The following is a 13,109-nucleotide window of genomic DNA, read 5'->3' as shown; positions in this document are numbered from 1 at the left end:
CAAAGTACTCTGACTGTAACAGAGCGTCATAACCGTCCAAATGTCAGTCTAGCTCTCTTACAGTCAGAGTACTCAGGCTACAGCCCCCCCCCCCCCCCCCCACCTCCATATACTTATGTTTAATATGACATACTATATTTGTCTAACATTGTTTATACCTAGAAATCCGCGATGAAAGTTAAGTGGGAAAAAGCCCCCATCAGATAAATGCCACACTGGACAAAAGTCCCAAATTATAAAATAAAATTTATAACAAACATTTAATGAATTTGTGTAAAATACAAATCTTTAAGAGCACTTGGTCACAAATTTAATAACAAAATTCATTAACATGACTGAAAAGTACCCGAAACTTACACTGGATGATAATGCGACTAAGAAATAAAGCATTATGCATGTTAATTCCAGCACTGAACATGGATGCCAAATCCAGCCATTATGTTACATTGCACACATTTTCATAGTCCTATTCCTTGCACGGGCACTCAAGTCATCCTGTGAACGGACTCGAGTCTTGCTAGTCTCGGCCTGTGCCGGAGTACTCATGGAGACCCTAGCATGCATATCCATTCCTTTCAAGACAGTCCTTCTGTACATCCACAGTCTTTTTCCAGTGATGCTGTTTGGTGCCTGAATGGATGGATCCCTTTGACAGAGAAAGATTCTTATTGCAAGTTGCAAAACTCCTCAACAGAGGAAATTACATCATTATTAGCTGTGTAATGTCTGCTAGCTAATTCCTTTTTCAGGTTGGGAAATAGATGAAAGCAAAATGGTGCTAGATTGGGAAAATATGGTGAGTGATCGATAAGCCACAATCATTCAGTGCAACCATGGTGACATGTCAGCAGATATATTTTACCTTCATACCTTTCATGAAACCTTCGCCATGAACAGCATATTCGTCAGGATGTTCTCAATTCTTTCTTGTGAGATGCCTACTTCACTGACTATGTACTGGGTGGTTAGATACCAGACTTATATAATCATGTCATGCACACAGTCCTTTCATAGTTGTAAGCCCAGACTTTTCAAGCACCCCTGCATGCTTCAATATATCTATATTACATGATTTATAAATAGTAACAAAATTCATCAACATAATACTGTTTTAAACATAACTGTATTACACAATCAAATAAAAATTGATTTAACAGCATTTATACAAATTGGTCAAATTTAATCATACATGTATCTTCAAATCTATGAAGTCAACATAATGCAGAGAACAAGTTTTTAAAATCCTAGGTAACTAGAATTCGGTTTACATAATTTTTATCAAGGTAACCAATTGATTGATTATGTGGATTATATCGGCATAACGTAATCGGTTACCTCAAGCTTGCATTGAATTTATATTTTTAATGGCAGTATTTTCAGCTCATTTTGTAAGTTTAAAGGAACATACCCTAGTTTTTAAACACTAAGGCATAGTTTTCACTATTAGAGCCATTTATGATCACTGAAATCAAACATTACTTACATTTTATTGTTTAGATTAATCATTTCCGTACATCCGATGTGTTTCTGGTCATCCTGGTGTTTCTAATACCACAAAATGCATTTTTCATATTTTTAGAAATGCACATTCGTTATGGAGTCGTATTTTAGTCTCATTTTAATTAAGGGTATTTCAACATCAAAGACTCTTGTTTCACTCTGTTGCATCCAAATTTGTTACAGATTTTTAAATTAACCAAAATTAGCTAGTGTCCATTTTTCAGGATCTAGGTGAAAAATATGCCTTAGTGTTTGTCCCTTTCAGAAAAATGAAAGATCAAATAAAAATGTTTTATTGCAAATCATTAACGAGCAGTTTCCTTGCTACTTGGTAAAGTGACTTTCAGACTGTCATCACATAACTGATTGGCTGTCCATGTGAATTTAATGTTCAACAATGATGCTTGTGAAATATTAAAATATTAACTGGCCTTGGTGGTGCAGTGGTTAAACCATCGGACTACAGGCTGGTAGGTACAGGGATTGCAGCCCGGTACTAGCTCCAAAGCAGAGTGAGTTCTTAAGGGTTCAATGGGTAGGTGTAAGGCCACTATACTACACCCTCTTCTCTCTCACTATAACCACTAACCAACTAACAACTAACCCACTGTCCTGGACAGACAGCCAGGATAGCTGAGGTGTGTGCCCATGACAGCATGCTTGAACCTTAATTGGATATAAGCATAAAAATTAAGTTGAAATGAAAATAACCCTAACCCTTGTAAACAATTTTTAGGTTATTTATTACATTCCAGAATACATCCTGTTACACAAAATCAGTTAATGATGTATGATCTAGTTTTTTTTCTCTTATCCTTTTTACACCTACATTGTATAAGACTGACTGGTGTGTTTTCCACAAAGTTCAGAATAACACTGACTTTAATGGCCTCACCTCATGTATTAGTTTATATTTGTTAATATTTTACTATTTATAAGGATACAATAGTTTAGTTTATTAAGATTATTCATTTTTATTTCTAGGTATTTTATTGCACAAGTCGCCCAAAAAATTGCACAAACAGGAACAGGCCATCCACTATCAACTGAAGGAAATGTTTTATTTAACAACGCACTCAACACATTTTATTTTAGGTTATATGGCATCAGACATATGGTTAAGGACCACACAGATATAGAGAGAGGAAACCTGCTGTCACCACTTCATAAGCTACTCTTTTCGATTAGCAGCAAGGGACCTTTTATATGCACCATCCCACAGACAGGGTAGTACATACCACTGCCTTTGATATACCAGTCGTGGTGCACTGGCTGGAACGAGAAATAGCCCTGTGGGCCCACCGACGGGAATCAATACCACACCGATCGCACATCGAGCGAGCGCTGTACCACTGGGCTGTGTCTCGCCACACTATCTACTAATGAATAAACTGAAGACAATTCATAAAGACATTTCATGATTTATATTAAATGGAAAAATAGCCTTTAATTTTTACTCTTTACAAATATTACCACAGGACCACTATTACCATGTCAAAATGATCAGAAACCGATTATTACGCTATTTGCTATTTAAACTGGTTACATACTTAGAGAGGTTTATATAAAAATAAAAGCTACACTTCTAGGATGTTAAGAAAACATTGTAATAATAAATCTATCTGTCAGTGTTGAGAGCTTTGCCTCATCCACACTTACACAAGAAACGGAGAATCGATGCAGGCAAAACCAGCACAAATTCCACCTTCATCAGTCGAGGAATCTTTTGTCCGTAGCATGTGTCCACATTCAGTGTTCATGATCTCTTTATCAGCCGTTCTGAAATTAAAAATTAATATTCTTTTTTAATTCCTTAATTAAATATATTTGAATAATTTTGTCAGGGGTCGAACCTGATAAAACCAGAACCTGTCAATTTCGGAAACTGAACTGATTTTCTGCTGAGAAATGCAACATCCTTTATTAATTCAAATTAACCTGAACAAACCGGCGTATTGTAAATGACTTCCAGAAAACAATGCATACCAGAATTTCTGCTGACCAACTTCCAGTGTTATGCCAAGAGTCACCGATTTCTGCAGTCTCAGCCCAGCTCAGCAGATATCATTGAAATTATAATGCTGGATTATTTTCAATTGTACTGTCTGGTGCAGTGCAAATTCCTTTCAGCTTCAGACAAATCTCAGGAAACTCAGCACATTTTATTTATGGTTATATGGCATATGGTTAAGGACCACACAGATATAGAGAGGAAACCTGCTGTCACCACTTCATGGGTTACTCTTTTCGATTAGCAGCAAGGGATCTTTTATATGCACCATCCCACAGACAGGATAAGATATATCACGGCCTTTGATATACCAGTCATGGTGCACTGGCTGGAATGAGAAATAGCCCAATGGGCCCACCGACCGTGCATCAAGTCAAATCTCAGATAACCACACATTTGGGTTTCCACCTTTGATTTTTTGTCAATGTGCTTTGGTAATGAAATACTGACACACTGAGAGTAAAATGCTACAAACAACTAAATTTAGAGTAAAATATACACAACACGTGACTTAATTTGTATTTATACACTAAACACAAACAGAAAGTTGTATCTTTTATGCAATAGAAACAAGAAATATGCACACTGAATTTTGCTCAAAAAGAACGAAAATGTTTCGGTCACCACAGGCTAAACGTAGGCATGTAGAATTATCGTTGAAAGTAAAATTTGATTTGATTAAAGATTCGTAGTCTGTACTAAAATTAACTCAAAAGGATTTGCAGCAAAGTATGAAATATTAGCGTTTCCACTGTTTCGAATTGGGATTATTATTAATCCTTGTCGCTGGGACAGTCACATTCATTCGCCAATTTTTGGACATGTTCGTTTACACTGTTACAGCACAAAATTTGATGCTGATTACTTGTCAAGGTAAATAACTATGTATTCTAAAACTCGACCCTAGAAACACCGGATCCTGTCTAAACCTGATAAATATTAGGTCCCCGGTGTGATTTGGTTCAGACAGGTGTCACTGCGCATGGCAGTGTAAATATTGTGAATAAATGTTCTTGCACATGTAGTCTGTTACTAATAATCAAGCTTTCTGCCAGAGGGTAGAGCAGGTATGGCACCATACCCAAATGTTTGGCAGATTTTATTTTTTTAAGTTAAACCTTTTGACAAAATTAATTACTCTTATCATTACTGTATGATCCCAAACCGACCGCACACCAAGCGAGTGCTTTACCACTGGACTAAGTTCGCCCTAGTACTGACCAATATATATGCAATGAAGGAAGGACATTTTTATTTAATGACACACTCAAAACATTTTATTTACGGTTATATGGTGTCAGACATGGTTCAGGACCACACAGATATGGAGAGAGACAACCCGCTGTTGCCACTTCATGGGCTACTCTTTCCAGTTAGCAGCAAGGGATCTTTTATATGCACCATCCCACAGACAGGATAGTACATATCACAGTCTTTGATACACCAGTCGTGGTGTACTGGCTGGAACGAGAAATAGTCCAATGGGTCCACCGACTGGGATCGATCCTAGACCGACCGCACCTTTACCACTGGACTACGTCCCATCCTAGTACTGACCAATATTTATGCAATAAAGTTGATATTTTAATGGTGGCTTATAGGATCAATAACCTCTGTTATTCATATGCTTCAAAATAATAATCATCTCGAAACACTGTAAGAAGAACCTATACACAACACTACTCATTTGAGTTATAAAACTGACTGAATAACCCAATGCATTCATTTAATATATAGATTTATTCAATTACCTGGAATTATTCATTTGACCTCAAATTATTCAGTTATCTTCAAATTATTCATTTATCAATCCTTGAATTTTTTTTTTCTCCCCAAATTATTAATTTATCTGGAATTATTAATTTATCCTGGAATTATTCAATTATCTGGAATTATTCATCCATCCTGGAATTATTAATTAATCTGGAATTTTTTTCTAACTAAAATATAATGGGGAGAAAGAAAAAAAAACCTCACCCAATGTATACTCCATAGATTCCCAGCTCACAAACCGTATCGGACAATACAAATGGAATTCCTGCCTTGACAAGATAGTTTTTCTGAGGTACAGGGAAAACTCGCTCCATGAGAATGTATGCATTGCGTTCTTTCGAGTTCTCGTGCTTTCTCAAAAACGTAGTAATGTCGTCTCCATACAGATTATTCCCTGAAATGAATGGAAGAAACAAATGGTTAACTAATAAAACAATTAACTTTTCTTTGTCATCTATTATTTTTCGCAGTTGTTTTGCTTTAAAAAATTTATAAAATAACCATAAAATGTACTTGTCCATTTGGCAAAATAAAAGGGGTCTTTCCAGGAAGGCAGCCTTACCTATAGAAAAAGTGGCCAACCATAATTTTTAATTAAAACCAGAATACTTTCCCTAAATGTAGAGCTGGGGGGTATATTATATACATCATTTAGTATCGATATCAATACCAATTTACCATACCAAGCACATTTTCAAAATACTGAAATTTCGATACAGAAAAATATTTTCCACCATTTAGGAAAACACTAACAATATATCTGATGAACGCAAAAGGGTTGGACATAAATCAGACGAGAGCCTTGTGTATGGCATCTAATTTTATTTTGATGAAATTAGCGGGTGAGCTTTATTATTTAAAGCATGCATTTAAAGTAGAGTGTACCGAAAATACCATTCAATATCGGTATTGGTACTGGTTTTGTGTCAATACCGAATACTGTACCAATACCATGGTAAATCACCCCCAAAATACCGATATCGATACTGGACCTCAAATTTCAATACCTCCCAGCTATACATAAATGTTTTTTGGGGATGTTCCCTGAAACAGTTATTTTTTGGCCTTACCAAAATGGCTCCCATGAAAACAATTCCTTGTGATGCCCGTGGTAAGAGCTATGTGACTGTACCACAACCTATTCTTCACTAACAATAATTTATATATTTTAATGGCAGTATTTCCAGCTGATTCTGTAAGCTTAAAAAACAAAAGGCGAGACAATAACAAAAAAGTCAGAGCAAAAAAAAAAAAAAAAATAGAAATCATGAACATCAAGGAGAAAGAAGGGAGAGGTGATTACGTGACTGGTGATATTATTGCAAAGACACAATAAAAGACTTAGCCAATGACTGGCCCTTCTGACAATCAGACCAGTCCATTGTAAAATATGGGGAAATGCACATAGGTGGAGAGGTCTGGTTACATATTAGTTACAATAAACTCTTGCACATACCTCCTCCCTCTCTCTGCGGTTTCAGAACAAACTTATGCGGCGAGCTAAATGCCAGTTTGATCGCTCTGTCACCCTCCTCGCCGAGGTCTAGTGTGTACTGTCCAGCGAACATCTGTCGGATTCGAGACACGGTTTCTGTATCAGATATGAACTGTTCGAGGATTCCGGCTCGAGCCAGTTCCTGCTGGATCTTCTTGGTTCCCGAAAGATGGTACTGGATGGAAGGTGACTTAATGGCGCGAGATCGCTCCAACATCAGTCTGGCCTCCCAGTCCTACACGGAAACACAAAGTGAAAGTGAAAGACATTATTTATGACATAAATACCAGGTAGATATATATATACTGAACAAAATAAGAAACTTCCGCTAACTTTGCTTAAACAAAACTTGATGAAAACAAACCGGGGGAATAATTGTTATATATGCGTTTAAAGAGTGTTCCATGATGCATCGTTTGGTGCAAAAATCATGGCCATAGGTTAACAGAAACTGGGAGAAATTTTGACCAAATGTGGTAGGGGTTAAAAAACCCAGAAAACCCCACTTAATAACGGGTATGACCACCTCTTGAATTGCAGTGCATCGCAGGTGCATAGAATTGACTAAAGTGTTGATTTCTGCCTGTGGAATATTGTTCCATTCCTGAATGAGCGCTTGACAAAGTTCGTTGACGTTAGCGGGTGGGTTGGGATGAAGCTTCAATCGTCTGTCCAGACTATCCCAGACATGCTCAATGGGGTTGAGATCAGGACTTTTAGCGGGCCAGTCATCAATGAAATCAATGTTATTTGTCCTAAGAAAATTTACAGTGTCTCTAGCTGTATGAGAGGTGGCATTATCATGCTGAAAAATCGAGATGTTGGCGTTGTTATGGAACAGAGGAATGACGTGATGAGCGAGAATGTCATCGCGGTAATGCTGAGCATTTAAATTGCCATCAATGACGACTAGTGGTGAACGATAACCATGGGCAATGGCTGTACAGACCATGACACAACCCCCACCCCTGAAACTATCTCGTTCAAGAACACAACAGTCAGCATAGCGTTCATTTCTCCTATGGTAGACGCGCACCCTGCCATCACCACGTTGTAAAGAAAATCTGGATTCATCTGAAAAAAGAACGGTATTCCAGCGTCGCCATATCCAACGAGTGTGTACACGTGCCCAATTAAGATGATTTAGACGATGATGTTGCAGTTAAAACGCATCCGACGTAAGGACATCGTGCATGTAAACCGTTCTCCCGCAGACGATTACGAACAGTTTGCCCACTGATTTGGTTATTATGAAGCCCAGGTGTGTTAGCAGCAGTAGCAGTGGCAGTTTGGAATCGATTGCGCAAATGCGTGTTCATGATATATCGGTCTTGACCACGCGTTTTAACACGCGGATGTCCACGACGTGGCAAGTCATTGGTGCTTCCTGTCGTTCGAAATCTTACGGGACATGTCGAACCATGCATGCACGTGCAAATTGAATTTCACGTTGTCGATGATTAACAGTGCAAAAGTAATCGATAAAATTCATGAATCCTGATAATACAGCTCAAGTCTAATACTACCTACATGTATATAATTTCATTACACAATGAATTCTTTAACACAACAAATACTATATGTACAAATCGGAAGTTTCTTTTTTTGTTCGGTATATATATTTTTAATGACACCTCAGGGCAGGACGTAGCCCAGTGGTAAAGTGTTCGCTTGATGCGCGGTCAGTCTGGGATCGATCCCCGTTGGTGGGCCCATTGGGCTATTTCTCGCTCCAGCCAGTGCACCATGACTGGTATATCAAAGGCATGGTATGTGTTATCCTGTCTGTGGGATGGTGCATATAAAAGATCCCTTGCTGCTAATTGAAAAGAGTAGACCATGAAGTGGCGACAGCGGGTTTCCTCTTTCAATATCTGTGCGGTCCTTAACCATAAGTCTGACGCCATATAACCGCAAATAATATGTGTTGAGCACGTCGTTAAATAAAAAATTTCCTTCCTTAATGACACCTCAGCACATTGTAAATTATGGGTATTAGGTGTCTGATATAAGGTTATTTTAAGAATGTGATTTTCACCTCCTCCACATTTTTATAATGTGATATTTAAGCACATCATCTTATTTAAAATAAATGTCTGTGTATTGTTAGTGAAATCAACTGACAAGTCTAAGAGCTAACCGTTTCTGATCGGAAGGAACTTGGACTATAACCATCTCTAAAATATACCACTGCCACTTCGTCGCCATCTCTGAAAATAGAAAAAAAAATAGAGAGTGTTCCTTTAATGACCCCATAACACATGATCTAATACACAAGTATTAAAGGTCTAAGTTAGTAAGCCTAATCCGTTATAACACAACACATAGTTTAATCAGGCAGGGCTAGCTCTGGGTGAGCTAAACAATTCGCCATATTGTCTATTAAACTTAAAAAATTGCAGAAATCAAGTTATTTTCTAAAAAATGTCAGTTATTACATAAAATTATTACGCCAAATTAAAATAAAATTCGCCAATTGCTTTAAAAATTCGCAATTGGCAAATTTGGCGAGTGCTAGAGCTAGCCCTGAGTGGATACATATAAGACACCAGGGGCCTAATTCACAATGGTCTCTTAGGCTCTGTTAGACAACAAAGCATCCTCTTTGCAAGTCTCTGAGCATTGCACTGCGAGATCGCAAAGTAGCGACAGTTTAATGAATTAGGCCCCTGGTCTTGAGTGGGTCATAGCTCAGTAGTAAAAACGATCGCTTGATGTGCCGTCGGTCTAGGATCGATATGTCGGAGGATCCCATTGGACTAGTTTTCTTTCTAGCCAGTGCACCAAAACTGGTATGTCAAAGGATGTGCTATGTGCTATCCTGTCTGTGAGATGGTGCATATAAAAGATGCCTTGCTACTAATGGAAAAAAAAAGAGTAGCGGTTTCCTCTCTAAGACTATATTTCTATCCGACAGGACAGGACAGTACATATCACAACCTTTGATGTCCCTGTTGTAGGTCATAGGTTGTAATAGGGAAAAAACAGTCAGTGGCGGTTCATCGATCCTACAATCCACCGAACCTTAGGCGAGTGTTCTACCACTGAGCTACATCCTGAACCCTTTTAGAGAAGAAACCCGATAGTAAAGTTACTGTATAAACTTACTCCTGGTATGCAGATTCCCAGTCTGGAGCTCCACACGGTAAGACGTGTTTGTTTCACTTGTGCACACTGCACATGCTTTCGTGTGCTCGACTTGGGGGTCCTTCATTTTGTTAGTTTTCTACTGGGATGTATGCGGCCATTGGAACTGATTGAACGCTGGAACGCTTCTCGTTTCGACAGCCTGCACCACCAAGTTGGATTCTTTTTTAGCGAGATTCCTTGCCTCCACGTCATTTCTCCGTCTGACTGTCGACTGGTTTTTTTTCGTGACTCGTATGACGGCCATTCTGCAGAACGCCACGGTTGTTCGCGTCTAGTCTCTACATGTCCGAGCCTGTCCTAGCAGCACTGGAAGATTGACCGCCCCACTCTAAGAAGAAATAGGAAGTGGGGTCGGCCCCTACTACTCTTTTTCTAGACTTTACCTTGCTTTATAGTGATACCATCTCGTATCCTCCGGAGTCGGGCCCGTCCTCACCACTATACCAACCCATGACGACTGGATTATACCCTAGTTTGATACTCTCTCTCGTTCAGACGGATCCGGCTTCTCAAGATCTGTATTTCAGCACAGCACTACACCTTCAACGTCTATCGACTGTCAATCTAGGGGTTTTCTTGACGGGATGCAACCCATCTCGTCCCTTTAAGCTGTGCACCCAAACGGCCTTAACGAGGCCACTCGCGTGGACATATCGATCGGACTTTAAACTTTTAGATCTGCGTTCAAAATTTTATGTCGAAATTTTTTTTTTTTTTTAAATATTATTAAATAGTCTGATCCTCTCTTCTTTCTCTTATTTAATTTTATAATTATATAAATATTCGGCCAAGCAGTCAATTCTTTTTTATTTTTGGCTTGTAACTTTTTTACTTTTTTTACTTTTTTTTTAATCTATTAACTTTTTTACTAATTGCTATTTTCAAAATTCTGCCCATTTTCAACCCCCCCCCCCCCCATCCCGAGTCAGGTCACCGATCTTATCGGAGGTCGGACTCGGAATGGGCGTGTTCGAAACCGTAGTGGTATATGGGCACGTTAAACTAGTTATCATCACCTGGTATGCATGGTTACAGTTTTGACTGACAGCTGATGGCCTGAGTGGAACAGCACAAGGATCTATTAGCTGTCAATCAAAACATTGAAGGTGTACCGTAACCATGTATACCTGGAGCAATTGTGTGTAGTAACTGACTTGTACCACACCCCTATGTATAGTGTAAGATGCGATAAGGAAGTCTGGCTGTGAGAGGTGGGGTTTACAAAGTGTGTGGTTATACAGGTTTATTGCACACTTTTGACAATGGGAAAACAAGCGAAGCATGGAATGGGGGGGGGGGGGGGGGTTATACTCTCTAGTGTAGGGGGCAGTCTTTAGTGTGTGTGTGTGTGTGTGTGTGTGTGTGTGTATGTGTGTGGGGGGAAACACACAGGTTGTTACCTCTTTATTTATATAGAATAGGACAAAAACAACACTGCATTTTTGTCCTTGAGTGGAATCAGGCTCTTGAGATCCCCAGCACCTGGATCTGACTGGCCTGGGGCTCATTCCACAGAGCGATCTTAGTCCTAAGATCACCTAAATTGCACACCTACCTAATGCACTTAAGCTGGCTTTGTGGAACAGCGGCCCTGGGGTAGAAGAACTTACATGACAAGCCTTTTGTCCTCCCTGAGTCGACCGTGTGTATGAACATCGGAAAACTTACAAGACAAGCCTCTTGTCGTCCCGGAGTCGACCGTTTGTATGAACATCGGAAAACTTACATGACAAGCCTCTTGTCGTCCCGGAGTCGACCGTTTGTATGAACATCGGAAAAATTACATGACAAGCCTCTTGTCCTCCCAGAGTCGACCGTGTGTATGAACATCGGAAAACTTACATGACAAGCCTCTTGTTGCCCCGGAGTCGACTGTGTGTATGAACATTGGAAAACTTACATAACAAGCCTCTTGTCCTCCTGGAGTCGACCATGTGTATGAACATCGGAAAACTTCTTTCGAATCACTCGGATTCTCGGCTCAATCGAACACGTTTTGAATTCCACCCATCGCTGATCTATTATGTTTGTTTCTACATCGGAGATGAGAAACAAAACAACTGACCTGAAGAAGAAAGTCGGAAAATAAATATCAAATGGATGGCATGTTCATGAAAAGAGACATTATAAATCAGAGCATGAAAAAAAAAAAAAAGGTGTCATGCCGACGATTTTTCAGTTTGCATCCAAATTAGGCATCATTCAAATCATGCAAGTAAAATGCAAGTGAAATGATGTTCAATTTAAAACTGTTATAATGATGCTGAATAAAGTTAGTTTCACAAACTGCAATGTATTGCATCAAGCTTGCAGCTGCTGTACAGACTAGTGATATCAGAAAAGTGTCATAATAGTATTGAATGTATAGTTATGACCCATTGTTATTGTTATAAGGAAGGAAGGAAGGAAGGAAGGAATGTTTTATTTTACAATATACTCAACACATTTTAATTACGGTAATAAGTCGTTAAACATTTGGTAAAGGACCATACCACAGGCTACTGTTTTCGATCAACAACAAAGGATCTTTTATATGCATTATTCCACAGACAGGACAATACATACCATGGCCTTTGCTACACCAGCTGTGGAGCACTGGCCAGGACAAGAAATAGCCCAATGGATCCACCAGCTGTGACCAGTCCTACATTGACCAATGATCAAATGTTCAATTTACCACTAAGCAAAGTAACCCCCCCCCCCCCCCCCCCCCAACCACTACCCCACCCCCATGCCATTAAGACAGGATGGAAAATGATATTTATGTAATGGGTTATTGTAAATCATGTTGATAACAATAATCATAGAACACTGAGGCCAGTTTGGCTTACCGTACCTGGGATTGTCATAAATATGCCACGCCTTCACCAAACCTTCGGCCATGTGAAGAGCTGGCTCATTGTCTAAAATCTGGAAATACCAAAGAGTTAATAAGTAAATCGTGCAACAAGTTTGCACCACCAACCCCATCCCACAAGGATCAATAATATGTCACACATCTTCTATCCTGCAACCACCATTTCTACTGACATAATATGACGACGGATAAAGCAGTCATATCCTGCTCATTTGACCTCTAGGTCATCATACAATGTGGCTGAAATAACAGAAATAATAGCTTTCCCCCTTAAGTTTTATAGTCTGCAGGATAAAGATAATAACTAGTTAATGATGTCGAAT

General features: G+C 39.1%; 1 protein-coding gene across 1 annotated transcript in view; it reads right to left on the bottom strand.

Moving 5' to 3' along the window:
• Window positions 1-2,750: 2,750 nt before the first annotated feature.
• The window catches only part of LOC121389266 (glutathione synthetase-like), a 20,991-nt gene continuing 10,632 nt past the window's right edge, over window positions 2,751-13,109 (bottom strand). Inside the window, exons 8-13 of the mRNA XM_041520865.1 lie at window positions 12,766-12,839; window positions 11,830-11,994; window positions 8,920-8,989; window positions 6,741-7,014; window positions 5,489-5,678; window positions 2,751-3,279 (exon numbers count right to left, since the gene is read on the bottom strand). Of these exons, the coding sequence (XP_041376799.1) occupies window positions 3,156-3,279; window positions 5,489-5,678; window positions 6,741-7,014; window positions 8,920-8,989; window positions 11,830-11,994; window positions 12,766-12,839 (897 nt within the window). The 3' untranslated portion in view covers window positions 2,751-3,155. The remainder of the gene's footprint in view (window positions 3,280-5,488; window positions 5,679-6,740; window positions 7,015-8,919; window positions 8,990-11,829; window positions 11,995-12,765; window positions 12,840-13,109) is intronic.

This window comes from Gigantopelta aegis, chromosome 14, assembly GCF_016097555.1.
Source record: "Gigantopelta aegis isolate Gae_Host chromosome 14, Gae_host_genome, whole genome shotgun sequence".
NCBI classification, from domain to species: domain Eukaryota; kingdom Metazoa; phylum Mollusca; class Gastropoda; order Neomphalida; family Peltospiridae; genus Gigantopelta; species Gigantopelta aegis.
This window is presented reverse-complemented; position numbering and strand designations above follow the sequence as displayed.